This window comes from Geotrypetes seraphini, chromosome 7 (assembly GCF_902459505.1).
Source record: "Geotrypetes seraphini chromosome 7, aGeoSer1.1, whole genome shotgun sequence".
NCBI classification, from domain to species: domain Eukaryota; kingdom Metazoa; phylum Chordata; class Amphibia; order Gymnophiona; family Dermophiidae; genus Geotrypetes; species Geotrypetes seraphini.
Genome location: NC_047090.1, coordinates 81,334,450 through 81,358,331, shown reverse-complemented (window position 1 = coordinate 81,358,331; position 23,882 = coordinate 81,334,450). Strand labels below are relative to the sequence as shown.

Here is a 23,882-nt window from a genome sequence, read left to right as displayed (position 1 = left end):
TAGATTCACTAAACAAACCGATCGTGTACCAATTGGTTTGTGACCCAATTTCCCTTCGACTCAATTCACTAACCTCTGTCCTGATCATCCTCCGATCTGCGCATGCAAATGAGGGGGAATGGCAGGTAGTGATTCACTAACAAAAAACCTGCAACACCGACTGGGCTGGCTGATCACAAACAAGCTCAGGTCCTTTCCGACTGACCTGCTTTCTGCCGCCCTTCTCTCTGCTCTGTTTTTCTGATTTCTGCCCTGAACTCCTGCTTTCAGACCCAATCTCCTGCCTGCCCCGATCTCCTGCCTGCCCTGATCTCCTGCCTGCCCTGATCTCCTGCTGCCCTGACTCTCCCACCTTTCCCGCAGTACAAGCCTGTGTTTTTAACCCACGGGCTTAAAGTGGGTTAAAACCATAGGCTTGGGAAGAAAAAAAAAGAAATTTCCTGGTTTGATGAGCACAGGCGGCCAGCGCATGCTCAAGGAACAATTCAGTCTGTTGGGGGCATGATTCAGATCGCCCTCATTTACATGAGGGTGATTCATGAATCAGCCCCCCAGACATGGATCGGATCTTTCATGGATCGGATCCGTGCCCTTAGTGATTCTAGCCCTGTATGCTTCCGTAAATTTCTGAAAACAGTTCAATCAAAAATTGGGACAAAGGAAAAAGAAAAATTGTATGATTACTCCAAAGACCCCTGAGGCAAGCGAAGAGTCGAAACACTGACAGTGTAGGGTCTTTTTCATCTGGAATAAAGAAATATATGTCTCAGCTTTTCAAGCATCTACATTCTTTATTGGGTGATATAGATTTGTATGCAGTGTCTCTATTATATGTCTCTATTATATGTCATAAATAACCATTGTGGCTGTCCTGAAAACAAGGCTGGCTGGGGTAAGAGTAATTCTTATGAGATTGAGGCTTACTATGACCATTTGCTTGGATCAAATGACTTGTTATGATAATTATTCTGTATTTTGTAATGCATTGATTGTTCTAGCAATAAATATTTCTGCAGAATACCAGCTGTAGTAATAAATGTGGTGAAATCAAAAGTCATTTCAGAAGCTTTGAGCATGTCACTTCCTCTGTGCAAACAAAAAGATCTGTGGAGATGGTAATGTTCAAGATACAGACTTATTTAAAAATATACAATTGGATAATCCACATAAAATATATCTAGGACCAAAACCATAAAGAGGTATGAACCCAACACGGTCTGTGTTTCGACAATACTGTCTTCCTCAGGGGCCCCTAAAAGTCCTGATATTAAAGCACATGGATTAAACACTGAAAATGGCTTCAGATGTAGAAGAAATCCTGAGAATCTGTCAGCCCTGATATGACAGCCCCATCCATGAGGAAGGGAGAGGGGAGGAAAAGGTGTGGAATGGATGCCCCCAAATCTATCAGAAGCAAAGTTCCACCAAGTACCAAAACAAGCTGCTCCTCGGTGCAACAAATTCTAGGAAGCAGAATTATCTGTAGATTTTATTTATTTAAACTGCTAGTTGGCTAATGTTTAAATAGGGGAAATGAGGTGATACGTCATAGTTATATTTCATTTTCTACTGTTTTTGAGCTTGATGAAAATGTAAAATGTTTTCTAGTGAGTTTAACATTGTGGGGTTTTTTCTTTTTTCTCTACATCTTTTCTTCTCTTTCATGTCCTTCATTAGTGTCCTGTCAGCCCTGGATGTGAGGTATGTACTGTAACCTGTCTCTGCTCCCTAGCAAGATGTCACTGTAAAGCCTGCCAGGATATTTGACTATAGAGTATAGCACTCATTGTACTAGTCTTCCTCATGTTTTAAAAAAGCTTTTTCATGTGTAAAGCCTTGTTTTATGCACAAGAAAAGGTTTTCATAAATTGCATACATATATATGTAAAATATACAGTACATACATGGAAAGTATGGACATATGTTTATGTGATCTGTGTATAGGCTTTCCTGGGGTATAGTTTGAGGTACCACAGTAGAGTTGCAGTACAAATGCATACTTTTTCCTTTAGAAATCTCTCAATACATGCCCCTGCCCCTCTATTGTGGGCTATATTATAGAGGGCTTATTTAATTTTTTTTTTTCCTTTTTTAAATTATATTTTCTTGTGTTATATGATGTATTTTTATATTTTGTTTCTCTATTTATATCTGACAAATTGTAATATTTGGTAGTTTTATATATATATATATATATATATACCATATTTTCTCACATATAACGCGTGCGTTATACGTGGTTTTTACGTACCGCGCATACCCTTGCACGTTATACGCGTGAGCGCGTTGTACAAATTTTTTTTTACATAGTTCCCCCCCCCGAACGTCCGATTCACCCCCCCCCCGCAGGACCGCTCGCACCCCCACCCCGAAGGACCGCTCGCACGCACCCCCACCCCGAAGGTCCGCTCGCACGCACTCCCACCCGCACCCGCATCCCCACCCTGAAGGACCGCTCGCACCCCCACAGCCTCCTGACCCCCCCTCATCATGTAGAAGCTCCTACCGGTGTCCTGCTGCTTCCTCTTGGCGGTCCCGACACCCGACACGATCGGGGCAAGAGGGAGCTCAAGCCCTCTTGCCCCAGCAAACCGCGGCACCCCCGACATGATGGGGGCAAGAGGGAGCTCAAGCCCTCTTGCCCCAGCTAACCGCGGAACCCCCGACACGATGGGGGCAAGAGGGAGCTCAAGCCCTCTTGCCCCAGCCAACCGCTGCACCCCCGACACGATGGGGGCAAGAGGGAGCTCAAGCCCTCTTGCCCCAGCTAACCGCGGCACCCCCGACACGATCGGGGCAAGAGAGAGCTCAAGCCCTCTTGCCCCCCCGACTCCCCGACACGATCGGGGCAAAAGGGAGCCCAAGCCCTCTTGCCCCGTCGACTCCCCAACTCCCCGACAATATCGGGCCAGGAGGGAGCCCAAGTCCTCCTGGCCCTGGCGACCCCCCCCTAGTTGTTCGGGACAGGAGGGAGCCCAAACCCTCCTGGCCACGGCGACCCCCCTACCCCCACCCCGCACTACATTACGGGCAGGAGGGATCCCAGGCCCTCCTGCCCTCGACGCAAACCCCCCTCCCCCAACGACCGCCCCCCCCAAGAACCTCCGACCGCCCCCCCAGCCGACCCGCGACCCCCCTGGCCGATACCCACGACCCCCCCACCCCCCTTCCCCGTACCTTTGTGTCGTTGGCCGGACAGACGGGAGTCAAACTTGCCTGTCCGGCAGGCAGCCCGGGAGCCCGGCAGGCAGAATAGGCCCGGGAGCCTTAGGTCCCACCTGGGGGTGAGGCCTGAGGCACATGGGCCCAACCCGACCATGTGCCCAAGGCCCCGCCCCCAGGAGGGACCTAAGGCTCCCAGGCCTATTCTGATTGGCCCAGGCGCCTTAGGCCCCACCAGTAGGCGGAGCTTTGGGACGGATGGGCCAATCCGGCCTCATTCCGTCGTTGGCTGCCTGCCGGACAGGCGGGTTTGGCTCCCGTCTGTCCGGCCAACTACACAAAGGTACGGGGAAGGGGGGTGGGGGTGTCGTGGGGGTCGGCCAGGGGGGTCGCGGGTCGGCTAGGGGGGCGGTCGGAGGTTCTTGGGGGGGGGCGGTCGTTGGGGGAGGGGGGTTTGCGTCGAGGGCAGGAGGGCCTGGGATCCCTCCTGCCCGTAATGTAGTGCAGGGTGGGGGTAGGGGGTCGCCGTGGCCAGGAGGGTTTGGGCTCCCTCCTGGCCCGAACAACTAGCAGGGGGGGGGTTGCCAGGGCCAGGAGGACTTGGGCTCCCTCCTGGCCCGATATTGTCGGGGAGTTGGGGAGTCGGCGGGGCAAGAGGGCTTGGGCTCCCTTTTGCCCCGATCGTGTCGGGGGTGCCGCGGTTGGCTGAGGCAAGAGGGCTTGAGCTCCCTCTTGTCCCGATCGTGTCGGGGGTGCCGCGGTTGGCTGGGCAAGAGGGCTTGAGCTCTCTCTTGCCCCGATCGTGTCGGGGGTGCCGCGGTTGGCTGGGGCAAGAGGGCTTGAGTTCCCTCTTGCCCTGATCATGTCGGGGGTGCCGCGGTTGGCTGGGGCAAGAGGGCTTGAGTTCCCTCTTGCCCCGATCGTGTCGGGGGTGCCACGGTTGGCTGGGGCAAGAGGGCTTGAGCTCTCTCTTGCCCCGATCGTGTCGGGGGTGCCGCGGTTGGCTGGGGCAAGAGGGCTTGAGCTCCCTCTTGCCCTGATCATGTCGGGGGTGCCGCGGTTGGCTGGGGCCAGAGGGCTTGAGTTCCCTCTTGCCCCGATCGTGTCGGGGGTGCCGCGGTTGGCTGGGGCAAGAGGGCTTGAGTTCTCTCTTGCCCCGATCGTGTCGGGGGTGCCGCGGTTGGCTGGGGCAAGAGGGCTTGAGCTCCCTCTTGCCCTGATCATGTCGGGGGTGCCGCGGTTGGCTGGGGCAAGAGGGCTTGAGCTCTCTCTTGCCCCGATCGTGTCGGGGGTGCCGTGGTTGGCTGGGGCAAGAGGGCTTGAGCTCCCTCTTGCCCTGATCATGTCGGGGGTGCCGCGGTTGGCTGGGGCAAGAGGGCTTGAGCTCTCTCTTGCCCCAATCGTGTCGGGGGTGCCGCGGTTGGCTGGGGCAAGAGGGCTTGAGCTCCCTCTTGCCCTGATCATGTCGGGGGTGCCGCGGTTGGCTGGGGCAAGAGGGCTTGAGTTCCCTCTTGCCCCGATCGTGTCGGGGGTGCCGCTGTTGGCTGGGGCAAGAGGGCTTGAGCTCCCTCTTGCCCCGATCGTGTCGGGGAGTCGGGACCGCCAAGAGGAAGCAGCAGGACACCGGTAGGAGCTTCTACATGATGGGGGGTCGGGAGGCTGTAGGAGTGCGAGCAGTCCTTCGGGGTGGGGGTGCGGGTGCGTGCGAGCGGTCCTTTGGGGTGGGGGTGCGAGCGGTCCTGTGGGGGGGGTGTGAATCGGACGTCGGGGGGGCATCAGGCTTTCAGGGTGGGGACAGGACTTCAAGGGGTAGAGGAGAGTCGGGGCGGGTGAAATGAGAGTCGGGGTGGCCAGAGGAGAGTCGGGGCGGGCAAAAGGAGAGTCGGGCAGCATGCGCGGTATACGGGTGTGCGCGGTATATAAAAATTTCTGTACATAAATTTGTGTTTTTCGCGTGCTATACCCGTGTGCGCGTTTTACACGTGTGCGTGTTATCTACGTGAAAATACGGTATATTACATATATATATATATATATAACTACCAAATATTACATATATATATATATATAACTATCAAATATTACAATTTGTCAGGTATAAATAGAGAAACAAAATATAAAAATACATCATATAACACAAGAAAATATAATCTAAAAAAGCAAAAAAAAAATTATATATAAATATAAGTATGTATATATAAAAATATATAATATGAGAATTCAATAAACAGTGCCAAAACTTAGGCGCTGAAAAACTTCAGTGCTAAAAGCCTACATTATTTATTTATTTATTGTGTTTCTTAACTACTTTTATCATCTATTTTCTAAATGCACATCGGCATTTAGGTTTCATTTAATTATGCACCTTCTGAAAATTTCTGAAAATTCTACCCTGGAGGATCTGGATTTCAGCTTTCTACCTAAGAGCCTAATTTTGGCTTCCAGAACCTCCCTCCCACATTTTCTTATGTCATTAGTACCTACATGTACCAAGATAGCCAGATCCTCCCCAGCAATATCTAATACTCTATCTAAGTGATGTATGAGGTCCGCCACCTTCGCACCAGGTAGGCAAGTGACCAGGCGAAAAGAGGGGGTAGGAAATATTCAATACATTAAGGAGATAGGATCAAATGTAATATTTTACTAATTTCCTAGCAAAACAGCAATATACGAGTAGTAAGCAGTTCTTATTAGACCAGTGTTTCTCAACCTTGTCCTGGAGGCACAGTTGACTAGTTGGACTTTCAAGATTACTACATTGAAATGTGCTACAGCTACTTGGAATCTAGCTAGGTACTTAGGACCTAGGTTGGCCACTGTTGGAAACAGGACATTAGGCTTCATGGACCTTCAGTCTGTACCAGTAAGGGAATTCTTATGTTCTTAATACAGAGATGATGGTGTATGGCAGGGGTACCCACACTTTTTTGACTCGCAAGCTACTTTTAAAATGACCAAGTCAAAATGATCTACCAACAATAAAATTTTAAAAAAACACAACGCACACTGTACGCACAGAATTGTTAATTATCATTCCTATTCCGGGGTTTTTTCAAAGAGGTCAAAGCAGATGACTCTATGCACTGTCACCTCAGTAACAACCATACAAAAATAGACAAATACCCACCCCCCTCCCTTTTTACTAAACCACAATAGCAGTTTTTAGCGCAGGGAGCTGCACTGAATGCCCAGTGCTGCTCTCGACGCTCATAGGCTCCCTGCGCTAAAAACCACTATTGCAGTTTAGTAAAAGGGGACCATATTGTAAAATATAAACAGCAGATATAAATTCAGACACATTGTGATCACTAAATTTAAAATAAAATCATTTTTCCTACCTTGTCTGGTGATTTCATGAGTCTCTGGTTGCACTTTCTTCTTCTGACTGTGCATCCAATCTTTCTTTCAGCCTGTATGCTTCCTCTCCTCTACACCTCATTCCCTCCCCCAACTTTTTCTTCCTCTCTCCCTGACCTTTCTTTCTTTCTCTCTTCATGCCCCCTTTCTTTTTTTCTGTTTCTCTTCTTTCCTTCTGTCTCCCTGCCTGCCTCCTTTCTTTCTTTCTCCCTGCTCTTTCCCAAGCCACTGCCACTGCTGCTGCCATCGGAGAACAGGACCTAAACCGTCACCAATGGATAACAGGCCCCAAAGCCGCCGCCGCCGCCGCCGCCGCCCCATGCTCTCCCTGTTTCGGGTCGACCAGCATTCCTCTCCCCGACGTCAATTCTGCCGTCGGAGAGGAAGTTCCGCCCAGCCAGGCAGAATTGACGTTGGGGAGAGGAAGACTGATCGGCCCAATAGATCGCCAAGGCAAAGTGAGTCCTGGGTGATCGACTCACTTTGCCTTGGCGAGCTACCTGTCGATTGCGATCGACCTATTGGGCACCCCTGGTGTATGGCTTTTAAAGGGGAATTCTTTGAGAAAGGTTTGCACAAAACATAGATTCTATGTTGGAAGAGTCTTCCCCTAGCTGCACAAGTTTTAGAATTAAGAAAGATGAGTATTTAAATAATATTACAGCTATTTATAAATAAAAATATTAAGATAACAACAGATTAAAAATTTTTTTTTTAGGTATTTATATACAGCCTATCAAGGTTATCTAGGCAGTGTACAATCAGGTACTCAAGCATATCAGTTAAACCTTTTTAAAGTGCATGTAGTTTATGTGGGAGACCAATGGCAAATGTGTATAAGTATGCATAGCAAAGTAATAGCCCATTTAGGAGCACCACTATAAAATCTTCAGAGGTTTTTGCATGAAAAAACATAATTTTTTCATAGAGCATTGACCTGTTATATGCAAATATGACTCATACATATTCATTTTAGTAATCCTAAAAACTTGACTAGCAAATTGTGCTTCCATGAGAGGGTTGAGAAGTATTGAGACCATATATTAATAACAGCATACATTTCAGATGTAACCTACAAGCCATTACTATCTGATAAGAAAGAAACATTTATTCAACAAATTCATTTCAAAATCCTTATCCCCCGCAGACAATTTCATTTTGAACAACCATGTATAATACTTGAAAAAGTACCTTTCGTTCCAAAAAGAAAGTCAAACTCTGCTGGTGTAAACACAGATCCTTCAGGCACAATAAAGAAATCTCATAAACGCTATAGTTTAGAGTGCTGTAATGTGGTTCATTCACTATTGTTAATAAATAATGTATAAACTGTTTTGGTGTATTTCCCCTGCAGCATCTTGTAAGCATATGCTATACCACTGACTGTGACTCATCAAGAAACATGTTGTTGAACTATCTTCTAATGTGTGGGGCATATTTTCCTTAGGTCAAAATAGCAATGTAAAATAATTGTTTTGTGTACACAGAACAATTATTTTACATTGCTTTTTTGAAAATAATGAAACACTTAAGAATTTCCAAAACAAAACATTTATATGCCCTGTCTGATAGAAAAATTCCATGTCCATTTACTATGCCTGTTTAACCCTACCTGCCACAAACCACAGGTGCTATTTTATCTATGGGTTAAGAACATAAGAATAGCCTTACTGGGTCAGACCAATGGTCCATCAAGACCAATAGCCCGTTCTCACAGTGGCCAATCCAGGCCACCCTTGCCTTTGCCATGCCCTTTTAATGTGACTTGCCATGCAACAAGTCCGGGAGGGATGCGGGGGGGGGGGGGGGGGGGAGAGGGAGAATGGCACGCATATAAGCCAAGATCTCCACTTTGGGACCATTTTTTTGGCCCAAAAATCTCATCTTATATTAGAGTAAATACGGTACGCTGTTGGGAGTCATACAGAGTGCTTGGTATTGTCATAGTTTGGTAAAATGTTGTTGGTTAGGTTTTAGAAGCTTAAAATACTATAAAGTAAATTCTCCTGTAAGCATTAAAAGCATTAAAGAGAATTTAAAGGGTTGTTTCGCTATAGAATAATACACTTGGCAATGAATATTATATAAATACTGTTTGGTCAATAAACATTTCAATGTCTCTAGGTGTGGATAACCATGGTCCTTGAGGGTCATAACCCATGCCCAGATGCACTAAAATCACCGAACATCTAACAGTCGTCGCTAAACCAGTTGAACTGGTTTAGCATCGACTTTATTTAACTGACCAATGTACTCAATGGCTCACCGTGTGCTTCTCTGTGCATCCCTTGCATCCTCTGACTCTACTATGCAAACAAACTCAGTAGTATTAAAATGAGGTCATTAATATTAAAACCTAATATCACTTCGCTATGAACAAAAAATAGCGATTAGTTTAAATGACCCCTCCTCCAAAACGACAAGTCTAGTCAGTAACTGTTGCCAACAGGTCTGCCATATTGCCACTCCAAAAATAAAGAGGCAAGTGGGATGCCCACTCCCTCCTGCCTCGGAAACCTGGACCCCCATACTCCTGATTCCCCCCCCATGAAGATTACAGCCACCCAAACCCCCCATGCTGCTGAACCCCTTCCCAAAGGAACAACAAATTTGTATGTGTTTGACACTTTTGTAGATGAAGACAGAGCCTGCAGGGAAAGGGACAGAGCTCATGGGGACGAGATGGAGATAGATCCCATGGGGATGGAGACAAATTTTTTCCCATGTAATTCCCCATGTCATTTTCTATTTCCATTTTCTTACTACAACTGCCTCTAAGATATCAACCTATCCATTTAGCTCTTTCCTCCCTTTTTCTATCTCAGTCCACTCAAATTTCACCATCTTTCTCTCTTCTCTTTACTTTTTAGCTATATATCAAGTTTCCATCTTCTCTCACCCACTTTTCCATTCCCTTCCATCTTCATTCTGTTCCCCATTACCATTCTTTTACCCACCCACTATAATCACTATCTGCTCAATCATTTTCCTGCCAACCCCCCAATGGTGTCATCATTCTCAGCTTCTTCCTGTCTTCAACCTTCTTGCCCAGCATCTACTCCCTCTTTCTTCTCTTCCCACACTCGAAGCCAGAAATCTCCCTGTCCTTTCCCTGTCCCTTCCACTCCACCCCTCTAACAGCATCCTCCTGTCCCCTTCTTTCTTTCTTCCTGTCCTACCCACCATGGTCCAGCATTTCTCCCTCTCTCTCTCTTCCCTCCTTCTTTCCCATTGTACAACATCCTCATTCCCTTCTAATCCCTGGATCCAACATCTTCCTCTTTCTCCCCTCCCCTTCCACAGCATTTCTTCCTATCTGTCCTCTACCCTCATGTCTAACATGTCTCCTCTCTCATTGCTCACCATCTCTCTCATTCTCTCCCTTCCTGCACAGGGAGTAGGAAAAGAGAGAGATATATTGCATTCAGGGTGCATCATTCCCACTGCTTCTACTTTCACATACAACATTTCTCCCTTTCTTATCTTTCCCACCATGTGCAGCATCTCTCGCCCCTCCTCTCCAGCCCCATGCCCAACAATTCTCTCATCATGCTACATCTCTCCTACACTTCCCTTCCATTTCCTCCACCACCATATCCAACATTTCTCTCTCTCTCTCTCTTGCATCCCTTTCTATCCTCAATCAGGATTTGTCTCACCCTTCGTTCTCTACTATCACATGTAACATTTCTCTCTCTCTCATCTCTCTCCCCTCTCCACCACTATGTCCAACAATTCACCTTCTTCCCCATTGCACAGCATCTCTTTCTTTCTTCCTCCCTTCCTCCAACCCCTATGCCCAACAATTTCCCCTCTTTCTTCTTTTCCCTATGTGCACCATCTCTATTTCTCTTCCGCTCTATACCTATGTCCAACAATTCTCCCTTTGTCTCCCTTCCATTTCTCTTCTCCTTCCCTATGTCCCAACAGTTCACTCTCCCCCGTCCCACCCATGCAGCATGTCTCACTCTCTTCTACTTTCTCTTTCTCTCCAGTCTTTCTTCAAAAGGTCATGGGCAGCGTTTCCTAGATGCTGCTAGTGACTGGTCCTGGAAGCCTTCCCTCTGACGCGCTCTACCCAAACACATCAGAGGAAATGCTTCCAGGTCAGCCACTGGCAACATCTAGGAACCGATGCTGTGGCCTTTTGAGCAGAAAAAAAATGCTGCTGTGCTGAATTTTTTTAAGGTAGGAGGAAGTTGTTTTTGGACATTTTGGAGGACTCAATGTGAGTAGGTGGGATCATCAAGAGGCTTATACACTCCTGAGGGAATGTCACAAGAATTACTTCCATCCCTGTGGGATTCCTGCAAACCTTGAGGGGATCCCTGCCAGCCCTGTTCCCTTGCAGCGCTCTAGTCAGTAGCAGAAACACTGTATACACAAACTGTTATTTTTTGATTGTGATATCTTTATTTTAATTTGTTAGATGTTTTGTTATTATATTTAAGTAAATAAAAAAGCCTAGAGCCAGGTCCTCTGTCCCTAGTAATTATTTAAGCTTTTTGCAGAATTGATTTTGTCATTTGGATTTAACCTTTCTACATTTCCAAATTACCTTGCCCTTGTCGCTGTTAATTTCTTGCACTTATTTATGAGCGCTGATTCACATAGACCTGGCTGGAGAACAGTTAGAAGATGATGATGCTTTGTGTTTGGCTGCCATATTTTCCAACCTGTAATCTGGTGATGCAGTCTTTCCTGGGATGCTTCCAAACCTGCTGAGTCAGGCAACTGGCTGGCTACCAAAGAATGAAAAATTATGGCAATAATGTGCTTCACTAACCATGTCAATAACACGTCGGTTAAACTGATACTGTTGTAGAATTCCAGCCAGTGATGTCTACAAAGCAGAAATAACTGGACTGTGGTATTACACTCGCTTTCTCTCTAAAACACATGAAGTGGGAGCCATTATCTCTTCCAAAGAGAGATTTATTAAAACAAAATTTCACTGCTATATGAAAGACATAAAGAATAATAGTCAAAATGTAGGAAGATACTTTTCATACTGGACATAAATATACCCCCTCCCCTCTTTTTACAAAGCTGCTGCTGTGGTAACTGCTCCAAAGCCCATAGAGATTTAAAGGGCTTTGGGGTGTTTGTAAAAAAGGGGGAGGGATATTAAAATTCTGTAAACGGTATCATAGTGTATTTGGTTACCTTTTTTTATATATATATATCCAAGTGTAATGACAACCACATTGCTACACTATTACACAAAAATTATTTGGCAAGGTTGGAGAAAGAGTATGTTAATTTAATTTGTCTTGATGTATAGAGAGTTTTATTGTGAAGTGGGAACACTACTTAAATATTGTGCTACACAAATTAGCTTGCATAATTTTCGAAATTTTCAATGGATCTATTATTCCTGCCTTTCCAGGTGTTCATTTAAAATATTTTTATCACAGTCACCCCTTCTTTTATGAAGAAGCTGTGTGGAGGGGGACTATTTGTTATCTATCAATGCAGTTCTGGAATTCTCTCTCTAGAGATCTGAAATTTGAATCTTCATGTCTAGTATTTCTCAGGAATCTAAAGACATATCTGTTTAAAAAATTCCTCCAATTTTTATTTCTTTCTCTTATCTGGTATGTCATCTGCTTTGAACCTAACTGGGAGTTGGAAGAATACAAATATCATATCTACATTTATGTTTACATCATGCTTAATAGGGTTACCCTGACACCCCTAAAAATTATATTCCATAGAGCACTTTTATCAAAGCAACGGTAGTGATGATGCCACAGTAAATGCACCGAAGCCCATAGGAACTAAATGGACTTTGGTGCATTTACCATGGCAGAATCGCTACTGTGGCTTTGTAAAAGGAGCCCATAATGGGTTTATGAGCCAGCTGCCAGATATCTTTTGCTTAACAAAAAAATAAAATTCTATCCAAATTGTTTTATATTCTATCTCCTAAATGGATATTTTATATACTCTGACATTTATATTTTGCTAGGGATGTGTGAAAAGTGATAGTGTTGTCCTGCTGACAAGATGGGACAATTAGAGAGAGATAAGACATTTTGGCCCTGATTCCGCAAAGTGCCGTCCCGATTTTAGGCAGCTGTAGGCATCCTACAACTGTCTAATCAATCAATCGGGATGCACATTTTTTTAAAAAAATGCTCCCCAGGCAGGCCGCCTATATTGAAGGTACCTCCGGAAGCCTATGGAGGCCCGCAAGACGCCTAAGCTCGCCTAAGGGCCTTAGGCAAACCTAGGTGGCCCTATGCGTCTCCCTAGTAGAGGAAGAGACGCTTAAAATGTAGGCCAGCAAAATGCTGGCCTACATTGTAAGTAGACGTGGCCGCTATACTTATCGCGGCAAGGGATCTCCCTGCCGCAATAAGTATAGCGGCCGCGGCCGCCTATCCGATCACCGGCAGGAGGGTGCTGAACCCCTCCTGCCGGAACACCGCCCCCCGAAACTCCCAATCGCCGGCAGGAGGGTGCCCAACCCCTCCTGATGGAACACCGCCCCCAAACTCATAATCACCGGCAGGAGGGTGCCCAACCCCTCCTGCCAGAAAGCCAGACCTCCTTCAGACCCCCCATGCTAACGACCTCCCCCCTATACCTCCCCTAACTTCCCCCCCAACTAACCTCCCACCCAACTAACCTTTAAATGTTGGTCGGCTGGATGGGTCTTGCTGCCGTCCAGCCGACAGGCCCGCCTCGTCGAAATGAGACAGGCCCGCCCCTTCCCGGCCCATCCCCGCTATGTCTAAGGTCTGATTGGCCCAGGCTCTAGAAGCCTGGACCAATCAGGCCTTAGGCATAGCGGGTCCGCCCATCCCTACTAATCCTAAGGCCTGATTGGCCCAGGTGCCTACGAGCCTAGGCCAATCACACCTTATGGTTAATGGGAATGGGAGGACCCGCTATGTCTAAGGCCTGATTGGTCCAAGCTTCTAGAGGGGGGCCATTTTCCCTACTAAAATGTACATCTGTATGTAAGCAACATATATGAAGAGTATAATAAAGACAGGAACCAAGGCAACTTGGCTTCACCAAAGAAAAATCTTGTCAAATGAATCTGATTGATTTTTATGACTGGGTGACCAAGGAAGTGGTTAAAGCATACATGTTAGATGCAATCTACTTGGATTTCAGCAAAGTCTTGGACTTGGTTCCTCACAGAAGACTCTTGAGTAAGCTGAGAGGGCTGAACTTAGAATCCAAATGGTGAACTGGACTGGAAAGTGGTTGACCAACAGGTAACAGAGGGTGGTGGTAAATTGAATTTGCTCGGAGGAAAGGAAGGTGAGTAGTGGCATGCCTCTGGAGTCAGTACTGGGGCTAATTCTGTTTAATATCTTTGTGAGAGACATTGCTGAAGGGTTAGAAAGAAAAGTTTGCCTTTCTATTGATAACACACAGAAAGCCAATACAGTGGATACTCCAAAAGGAGTAGAAACCGTGAGAAAAGATCTCCAAAAATTAGAAGAATGTTCAAAGGTCTAGCAGTTAAAATTTAATGTGAAGAAGAACAGAGTGATGTACTTGGGGTGCAGAAACCCAAAGGAAAGTATGAGATAGGAAGAGAGAGAGATTGATAAGCTCAGCTCAAGAGAGGAACCTTGAGGTGATGGTGTCTGAGAATCTGAAGGTGATGAAACAATATGACAAAGCAGTGACCTAGGCCAGAAGAATGCTGGGCTGCATAGAGAGGGGTATAAGCAGCAGAAGAAAGGAACTATTGATGCTCCACTTGGAGTATTTTGTTCAGTTTTGGAGGTTGCTAAGGACATAAAAGATTTGAAGTGGTTCAGAGAATAGTGACAAAAATGTTGTGCCACAAGACATATGAGGAGACCTTAACCTTGATGACCTTAACATGTATATTCTGTAGGAAAGAATAAATAGGGGTGATATAATACAGATATTCAAACATTTGAGAGATATTAATATACAAACCTTTTCCAGAAGGGGGAAGGTGGTAGAACTAGAGTAAATGAATTTAGATTGCAGGGGGGCTGATTCTGGAATAATGTAAGGAAGTACTTTTTCATAGAGAGGGTGGTAGATGCCTGGATTGCCCTCCAACTGGAGGTGATGGAGACAAAAAAAGTGAGTTAAAAAATGCATGGTATAGATACAAAGCACAGGTCTTGCATATCTTGAGGAAGTGGAAAACATCTTACAGTGGAACATACTCAATTGTTGGTTTAATATTGCCTTGATAATAAAAGTGACGGTTGAGCAGACTATATAGACCATGTAGGTCTTTATCTGCTGTCATTTACTATGTTACTAATATTATAAAGGATTTTTCATGCATAAAAGTCTGTAATAAAATTACTCCAAATATTATACATGTACAAGTATACATGATGATAAGAAGATATGTACTTTTAAGTAATCTGCATGTAAGCATGTTCTGGGGTGAAGTTTGGGTAGAATTGTGATTTACACCTGTGTTTTATCAAATAAACAAAAATTTCTGTAATAATATAAAAACCATAGCTAAGTCTGACCTTCAGCCTAAACAATCATTCTTTATTAAATTAACCATTAGTATTCAAGTTATCCTTTAAAGGCTACCATCATTTCTCTGTTTTAGCTAATTTTTTTTCATTTTTTGGGCTGTCTGCATCTCATCCCCACAGTTGCTCACCAGTAGTGAATGTTCAATGAAATAATGTTTTCCAGTTAGCTGATATACTCTGTAATGCTAAGAAAATTAAAATGTCAAATAAATCATAGTACTCCTTATTAAGTATATTTTACATCTTAGGGGACCGAAACGCTACTCTCTGAGCAGTAAAGAATACCTCAGAATGAAAAATGAGTTTCATTCAGTGCCAAACCTCCTGCTGAAAAGGATGTACTTGGGGGCATAAGAACATAAGAAGTTGCCTCCGCTGGGTCAGACACGAGGTCCATCGTGCCCAGCAGTCCGCACCCGCGGCAGCCCATCAGGCCCATGACCTGTAATGTGATCCTTCTCTAATCCCTTTTATCCTTCTATCTATACTCTGTCTAAAACCTATCTTTACCCCTATTTGTATCCTTCAATCCCCCTATCATTCAGGAATTTATCCAAACCTTCCTTGAACCCCCGTAGTGTACTCTGTCCTATCACAACCTCCGGAAGCGCATTCCAGGTGTCCACCACCCTCTGTGTAAAGAAGAACTTCCTAGCATTGGTTCTAAAATTGTCCCCTTTCAGCTTCTCTGAGTGCCCCCTGGTGCTTGTGGTTCCCAATAATCTGAAGAATCTGTCCCTTTCCACCCTCTCTATGCCCTTCATGATCTTGAAAGTCTCTATCATGTCTCCTCTGAGTCTCCTCTTTTCAAGGGAGAAGAGCCCCAGCCTTCCCAACCTGTCTGTGTATGAAAGGTTTTCCATACCTGTTATCATTTTCGTCGCTCTTCTCTGGACCCTTTCAAGTATCGCCATGTCCTTCTTGAGGTACGGTGACCAATACTGGACACAGTACTCCAGATGCGGACGAACCATCGCACGATACAGCGGCATGATGACTTCCTTCTTCCTGGTCGTAATGCCCTTCTTAATAATACCCAACATTCTGTTTGCTTTCTTGGAGGCCGCTTCACATTGTGCCGTTGGTTTCATTGTAGTATCTACCAGTACACCCAAGTCTTTTTCAAGATTACTATCCCCAAGCACTGACCCCCCCATTTTTGCAGTATATTAAATAATGCGCCACTTTCCAAACAACCCATTGCATCAAAATGCAGATTTAGTGTTAAATTGGTCAATAGAATTAGGCAATTTATCATAAGCAGAGATCCCGCCTTAGTATGTCCATACATTTCTATTCTCTGGGGGAATCTAGATCACTGTTATTCCAGTCTTTGGTCTTTCTTTTTCCCTCTCTCTTAATCTCCTTGACACATAGGGGAAGAATGATGTCTGAAAGGACCAGAAAGAATAAATCCATGATGAACTGATAATGTCTTTTGCTGCTGCTCTGTGGATGGATTGTGAATTCTTTTGCCATATTCTACCATTCATTCTTATTTAATTTTCATTTCTAGAGGCTTCTAGAGATGTTGGCATGGGTCACAATACCTGAGGTTCTGCTCTCTCTTCCTCAACTGTCATTGCCTGTCCATCCTTTCAATGCTATTTCTCAAGCAGGAACAGTAGAAATATTCTCTAGTATCCATTATTACTCGTCAGAAATGTGGGTGCTGTCGTCTGAGAGATGTCATCATCCTCAGATTAATTTCTGTTAGAATCTTCTCTGTCATTATCAAGCAGTGGCAACATATTTAGCAGCTTTGGGAAGTAAACCTCTTTATCTTCTGGGACTGCAGATCCCCCACAAACAAAACAAGACTATAGATAGGGGGGGGGTACCACATGTTTCTGCACTGAATGCACTTTTGTTCAATCTTTATCTGGCATCGTTGGGTAATGTATTTTATTAAGTTAGGTATTAGTTATCGTCTGTATGCAGACGATGTGCAATTTTTCTTTCCTCTGTCAGATTGGCAAAGTGAGTTGAAGCATAAATTGACATTATATTTGCATGTAATTAATGACTGGATGATGTGTCATAGACTAGTTTTGAATCTTGCAAAAATGGAGTTGATGTTGGTAGGAAGGATTGAAGATCCAGTGTGACCAGAAGTTGTTGAGGTGGATGACGTGGTGCTTACAGTGCAAAAGAAAATAATAGTTTTAGGTGTTTGGATATATTTTCTTTTATCCATGAAGGATCAGGTTTTGTCTCTCATTAAATCTGCTTTCTATCAGATGCAGCTTTTGTGTAGATTAAAATCAATGCTGTCCTCATATGATTTTTGTCTTGTAGTTCAGTGTTGTATTATAAAGGTTGGATTATTGTAATGCACTGTATTTGAGTATGTCATCATCCAAATATAAATCTTTATAAGTGGTTCAGAAAGTTGCAGTGCATCTAATCTTTGGTGACAGTAAATTCGAGCATGTGACACCTTTACTACGAAAATTGCATGAACTACCTTTTAAATCTTAAGTAGTGTTTAAAGTGTTATTGATTTTTTTAAAAATCAATTCATCAAGGGATACCATAGTATCTTTTACATCAACCCCATCGATCTTTACGATCAGAGAACATGATGTGTTTATCTGTTGGTGAGTTACAACATGTGAGGTATGCTTGTACCAAAGCTATAGCTATTTTGGTGGCAAGGGTGAAGCATTTGAAAAATCTGGTTGGACAATTGAGAATGAATAATAACTTTCAGAGTTTTAAAAAAATTATTAAAAACATCTCTTTTTATAGAAGCTTTTTAAGTGGTTAAGAAGCAGTGACTGAAGGAATGAAGTGATTAATGGAAATGTCTCAGCCCAGTCTGAGCATCCTTCAAAAGCTTAATTGAGGGGCCATTCTCAGACTCCACACTATTGATGTTTCCCTTTGAGAAGACAACAATCTTCCTCAGGGGAATATAGTTCTTCACATCTTCTAGAAGATCACATCAAAGCTCATCTAGACATCCACCTCAAAGAAGTCCTCAACATCCTCCTCGACAGTCTGCTCGAGGCTCTCTTCGACTTTCATCTGGACATCTGCCTTGACGCTCTTCATCTTTGAGGCTTGACATTGAAGAGATGATTCATATTTATCTCTTTGTTCACTGTTTCTTCCACCTCCTTGTAAAAGATCTCCAGCAGAATGCCTGTCTTTCACAAAATACATCAGATGGGACACGCTCATCCTGTAAGCATGGAATCAGAGACAGAGCTCTGGACTACAAGGAGTGGTCCAAAGATTGTGTCAAACTACCTCTTTATAATTTGATGAAAGAGACCTTGTTTAAAAATTTGGAATAACCACTCTCTGTCACAGTAACTGAACACATTAAATCAGGATACAATCTTGCCTGGGCTTTGACAAACCACAATTACAACACCTTAACTGTGAAATCAGCATTGAAAAAATTAATAGCTCCAGAACTTATGCCAGTACACCAGGAAGAGAAGGCAGAACTCTAGATAAATGTGGACCTAGAGTATTCCAGGGTTCTGTGTTAGCCAATAGAATTCTGAATTACAGTTTCTATATAACATCTTCATGAAATCTCTTATTCAGAAAATGTCTCTCTGAGAGCAATATATTCCCTCAGAACATCTAAGCTCCTACCAACATCATTCCAATGATCTCTTAGAGACAAGAAAATACATTGTGCATTCCACTTTTGGCACTTTTGATATAGTCTCTTGAACATCAGCAGTATCCATTGCCATGCATCAACAGGCATGGCTTAGAATCTCTGACCTCAATGCTAATGTGCAAGACTGCCTTTCAAACATCCCTTGCTTAGGAGAAGATCTCTTTGGAGACCATATAGAAGAGGCTATGCAAAAGATTTTAAAATGAGGTTTGCATGACTACTTTATCCTCTTCTAAGACTATGCAAGCTTGGACGTCCAAGAGATATCCCCCTTCCTCCAGACATCCTTTGTATTACACCAAGCCTAGATGCAACCAGTCAGCCACATCTTCTTGAGCTCCTACTCAGAGATGACCCAGGCAATAGAAAACACAAAAGCCTCAATCACAACTGCAATCCAAACAGCAGCAGTCATTTTAACTCTTCCTGCAGAGCTTAACAAGTGTTTCCCAACTTCTTCCCATAAGAGGTCGTATTGCCCTCTATTACCATTGCTGGTCCATAATAACATCAGCCCACTGAGTCCTTCAAATATTGAAACAAAGATATACCCTTCATTTACAAAACAGACCTCCAAACCATCCTCCAAGAAAGTCCTGTTTCAACTCCCATCAGAAGACCCTCCTTCACCAAGAGCTCTCAGATCTCCTCCAGCTCAATGCCATAGAACAAGTACCTCTGCAGGAGAAGGGCTGAGGTTCTACTCCAAAGTATTTCATCATACTGAAAGAAAAACCAGGGGAATTGGTCCAATTTTAGATCTTTGAGCTCTCAACAAATACTATAAAGCTTTATAAAGCTATAAAGCTTGTACCACAGACAGTTCAATTTCTACAAGAAATTGGCAGTGAGCATAGTGAAATTCTGTATCACTCTCAAATAAGATGGCTTAGCTGTGGAAGAGTATTGAAACGATTTTGGGATTTGAGAGATGAAATAAAGATGTTCCTTGAAAGTAAAAATCAAGATGTCTCACTCTTTGATGATACAAAATTGTTACGTGATCTGGCATTCAGCACAGACATAACTGGCTACTTGAATGATTTGAATGTCAAACTGCAAGGCCAAAATAAGTTGGTCACAGATATGATTGGCAATATTAATGCATTTGTACGCAAAGTACAGCTTTGGGAAGTTCAGCTTAAAGCGGGAAATCTTGCTCACTTCCCAACTTTGAAGTCTGCAATTACGGCAGAAGAGGAAATTAATTTTGCTGAGTTTTCTACAAAAATTAGTATGTTAAAGGAAGACTTTGACAGGCGATGTGAATGCTTCAGGAATATGGAAAACATCTTTAACATATTCATGTCACCATTTTCTTGTAGTGTTGATGATGCACCTGAAGAACTTCAACTAGAATTAATAGATTTTCAGTGTGATGCTCTGCTAAAAGAAAAATTCAACAGTTGCAGTCTTACAGAATTCTATCAGTGTGTTTCAAAGGACAAATATAAAAACATTCACAACCTAGCTGCACGGGTTGTATCTATGTTCGGATGTACATATTCATGCGAGCAATTATTTTCAAAAATTAACCAAGTGAAATCTCTTCAAAGGAACAAGTTAAGTGACGCCCATTTGTTTTCAGTTTTGAAAGTTGCATGTTCCAAGGTTATTGATCCTAATATTGATAACTTGGTATCAGAAAAGCATGCCCAAGTTTCTAGTCAGAAAAGGTAACATGTTGTGTACTGCACTCAGTATTTAAAATACCAATGCTTTACCTATCACATTTGCAATTTTTGAATTAACCAAAGATTCTAACTGTTATAATCTTTTATTAAGGAAAAGGAAAGATGTTATAAGAAAGATTTATAAACTATAAAGAGTTTTACCTCATGCAAAGTTGTAATTTCTTTAATAAGACATTAAGGGGCTTATAATCAAAAGAGAAAAACGTCCAAAAACCGGCTTAAGTCGGCATTTGGACGAACATTTCTCAAAAACGTGCAAGCGCCAATAATCAAACCGGGTTTTGGACGTATTTCTAAATGACTTAGGCCCTCATAGTGCCGCTCAATGTCCAAAGCTAAACAGGGCATTTCGGGAGGCGTGTCAAGGGCGGGAGTTGGGCGGGACATGGACCGGCTTAGACTTAGTCGTACAGCATGTATAACCAAAAGTGATACAGCCCACGATCGACGGAACTTGGATGTTGTGACTTAGACCATTTGAAACATGGTCTAAGTCACAAAAAAACACCTAAACTCACCAGATATGCACTGAAAACACATAAAACAGACCCCCACACACTACCCTAGTGGTCACCGAACCACCCCCACCCCCATAAAAATTTTAATCACAACTTTAAAATTCAGCCTTCAGACCATCATCACCTGGCCGCCTGGCATAGGAAAGCCTAGTCGTCCAGCACAGAGGCAGCTTAAGTCATCTTGGGGGTGGGTTAGGGACCCATAGAGAGGAGGACCCATGCCCATAAGCCCCTGTAATCACTGCATTGATACTTAAACATGTGCACTGCCTTATACACCCCCAAAACCCTTTTTTACTGGCATATAAGTGGCTCCTGCAGCCATAAGGGCTATTGGGGTGGTAGATAAGTGGGTCTAGGGGATTCTGGAGGTGGTTTGGGGGGCTCACTGTCACCTATAAGGGAGCTGTAGTGAGGAGAAGCCATGGCACCCTGTTTGTGAAGTTCACAGCAGTGCCCTGTAAGGTACCCCACTATTTAGGTGCTCTGTCTGGGTGTTCTGTCCATCACTTTGCAGGCCCCTCCCACGTCCAACAGGGCTCGTTCTAGACGTTTTGGACTTGGACGGACAGTTGGATGAAAATGTGCTTTAAAGATGGACGTTTCAGCAGCTTGGACGATCAGATCTTTAGGACGTATAATTGGACGATTTTCGAAAGTCAAAAGACGTTGGACATCTCTTTTGAAAATGGGACATAAGCTCTTTTTGACTTTGGATGACTTGTGAAATGGACGTAAACGGACTTAGACATTCCTATTCGATTATGCCCCTCTAACTATTTTTTTCTGCGGCCCTCTAAGCACCTACAAATCCAAAATGTGGCCCTGCAAAGGGTTTGAGTTTGAGACCACTGCTTTAGAATGTAAACATGTTCTAGCTTATTATTTGGATTGGACCAAGTCTCACAGAACTTCTACTCAACTGTTCCTGTCATTTGATCTTAACATACTTGGAGCTGTCACCAAGAGAACCATCGCCACATGGCTGTATCTCTTTTTGCTATGCTTAGGCTGGGCTGACTCTTGAAAGCCTTTTCATTGCACAAAGAGTTCAATGATGACCTCAGTAGCTCATCTACGTTCCATTCCCATAGAGGATATTTGTAAAGCAGCTACCCTGGTCCTCATTTCATACTTTAGATCCCACTGTAGTTTGGAAAATTGCTCCAGACGGGATAGTCTGTTTGGACAAGCAGTTCTACAAAATTTATTCTCCACTTAGATTCCAACTTCCCTTCAACCCTGTTGGCTTTACTAGGTCCATGGTAGTTGTCAATAACCCTCTTCTTAGAGGCATGATCCTGGCAGCTAAGGAGTCCCACATGTGAGAATATACTGTCAGCTTGTCCTCGGATAAAGCATAATTACCTATACCTCTCCTAGTTGGCTTCTTAGCTTTGTTACTGAACTGATAGTCCTGTGAGTAGATGACTGGCGGGAAGGTACTGGCGCATGTGTGGTATGGGTGGTCTTCAGAAGACTTAGAGTGACAGTACACTTTTAGTCATGTGAGAATATCCTGGATAAGACCTGTCACCGATGAGTAACTATACTTTAATGTAATAAAGGCTAGATGAGGTCAAACCATCAAAGGAGTCCATCTATAACCCATGGAGATGTGAAGTAGAATAGAATGTGGAATAGACTGCCTGAGTCCTTACGTCAGACTCTGTCTCTGGTAGTATTCAGATCTAGGCTAAAAGTCCACTTTTTCGAGATTGCTTTTAATTCTTAACTCCCACTCGCTTGTAAAGCACCTATGCCTGTTTTATCATTCCCTCTCTGAGAAACTCCCTGACTTCCTACTTGTTCTGTTTAATGTACAGCACTGTGTACGTCTAGTAGCACTATGGATATAATAAGTAATAATAGTAGAATGTAACTTGAAGCTTTTTCTTTTGACAAATAACTTCATGCAAGCAGCAGTTGATATCTGTGACAATAGCCGAACAGGTAATTAAATAGAAGAATATACTGAGTTGCTATACTAAGTCAGATCAAGCATCCATCATTCAGTATCCTATTTCCAATGTGGCCAATTCAGGTCATAAGTATCTGACAGGATCTCAAAAAAGTAGTAAAATTCTATTCTGCTTATACCCAGGGAAAAAAAGTCATTTTCCCTAGGCCAACTTTAATAAAGGGTTATGGACTTGTCCAAACCTTTTTTAAACCAGCCTGTGTTTACTACTTGTAGCAACAAATTTTAGAGCTTAACTATACATTGAATGAAAAAAAATATTTTCTCATGTTTGTTTAAATGTATCACTTAGTAACTTCATAGTGTGTTCCCACTAGGGAATCAATAGTCTTTGTACTTTTTGAAATAATAAACAATCCATTTGTATTTACCCACTCATGATTTTATAGACCTCTATCGTATCTCCTCTTGGCCATCTCTTCTCCAAGCTGAACAACCCTAATCTCTTAAGCCTTTCCTCCTAGGAAATTCATTCCATCCCCTTTATCATTTTGGTTGCACTTCTCTGTGCCTTTTCTAATTCAGCTATCCTTTTTGAGATATTATTACCAGAATTGCACATAGTACTCAAGTGATACCATAGAGCAATATAGAGGTGAGGTGAGAGGAGTGGCCTAGTGGTAGAGCTGTTGCCTCGATGAAAACAAAAACTGTGGATATAGATGTTCTGGAGATAATTTATTAAACACTAACATATAAAACCATGAAAATTCAATTTAAAAAGTACAATGATAAAAAATGCTGTGATAAAAATCCAACCGGACCCTACATGGTCCGTGTTTTGGCGAACACACCTTCTTAGCATTTTTTTGCTACTTCAGCTTGTCTGCGGTGTTCTCTGCTCACATGTTTAAAGACAATTGACTGTTTTCAGTCCAATTCTTTATATGTGAGGTTGCAAACCATTGGACCCCTGAGGAAGGCGTGTTCGCTGAAACATGAACCGTGTAGGGTCCGGTTGGATTTTTATCACAGCATTTTTTATCATTGTACTTTTTTAATTGAATTTTCATGGTTTTA

General features: G+C 43.5%; 1 protein-coding gene across 9 annotated transcripts in view; it reads left to right on the top strand.

Annotated features, from left to right (window-relative positions):
• PRKD1 (protein kinase D1) overlaps positions 1-23,882 on the top strand; it is a 289,583-nt gene that overhangs the window by 172,610 nt on the left and 93,091 nt on the right. For 8 of the 9 annotated variants that reach the window (XM_033952189.1, XM_033952190.1, XM_033952192.1 and 5 more), the window contains one exon: positions 1,678-1,701. The exons of the other annotated variant lie outside the window; for it this stretch is intronic. In XM_033952189.1, coding sequence (XP_033808080.1) covers positions 1,678-1,701 — 24 coding nt within the window. The remainder of the gene's footprint in view (positions 1-1,677; positions 1,702-23,882) is intronic. 9 annotated transcript variants of the gene reach the window in all.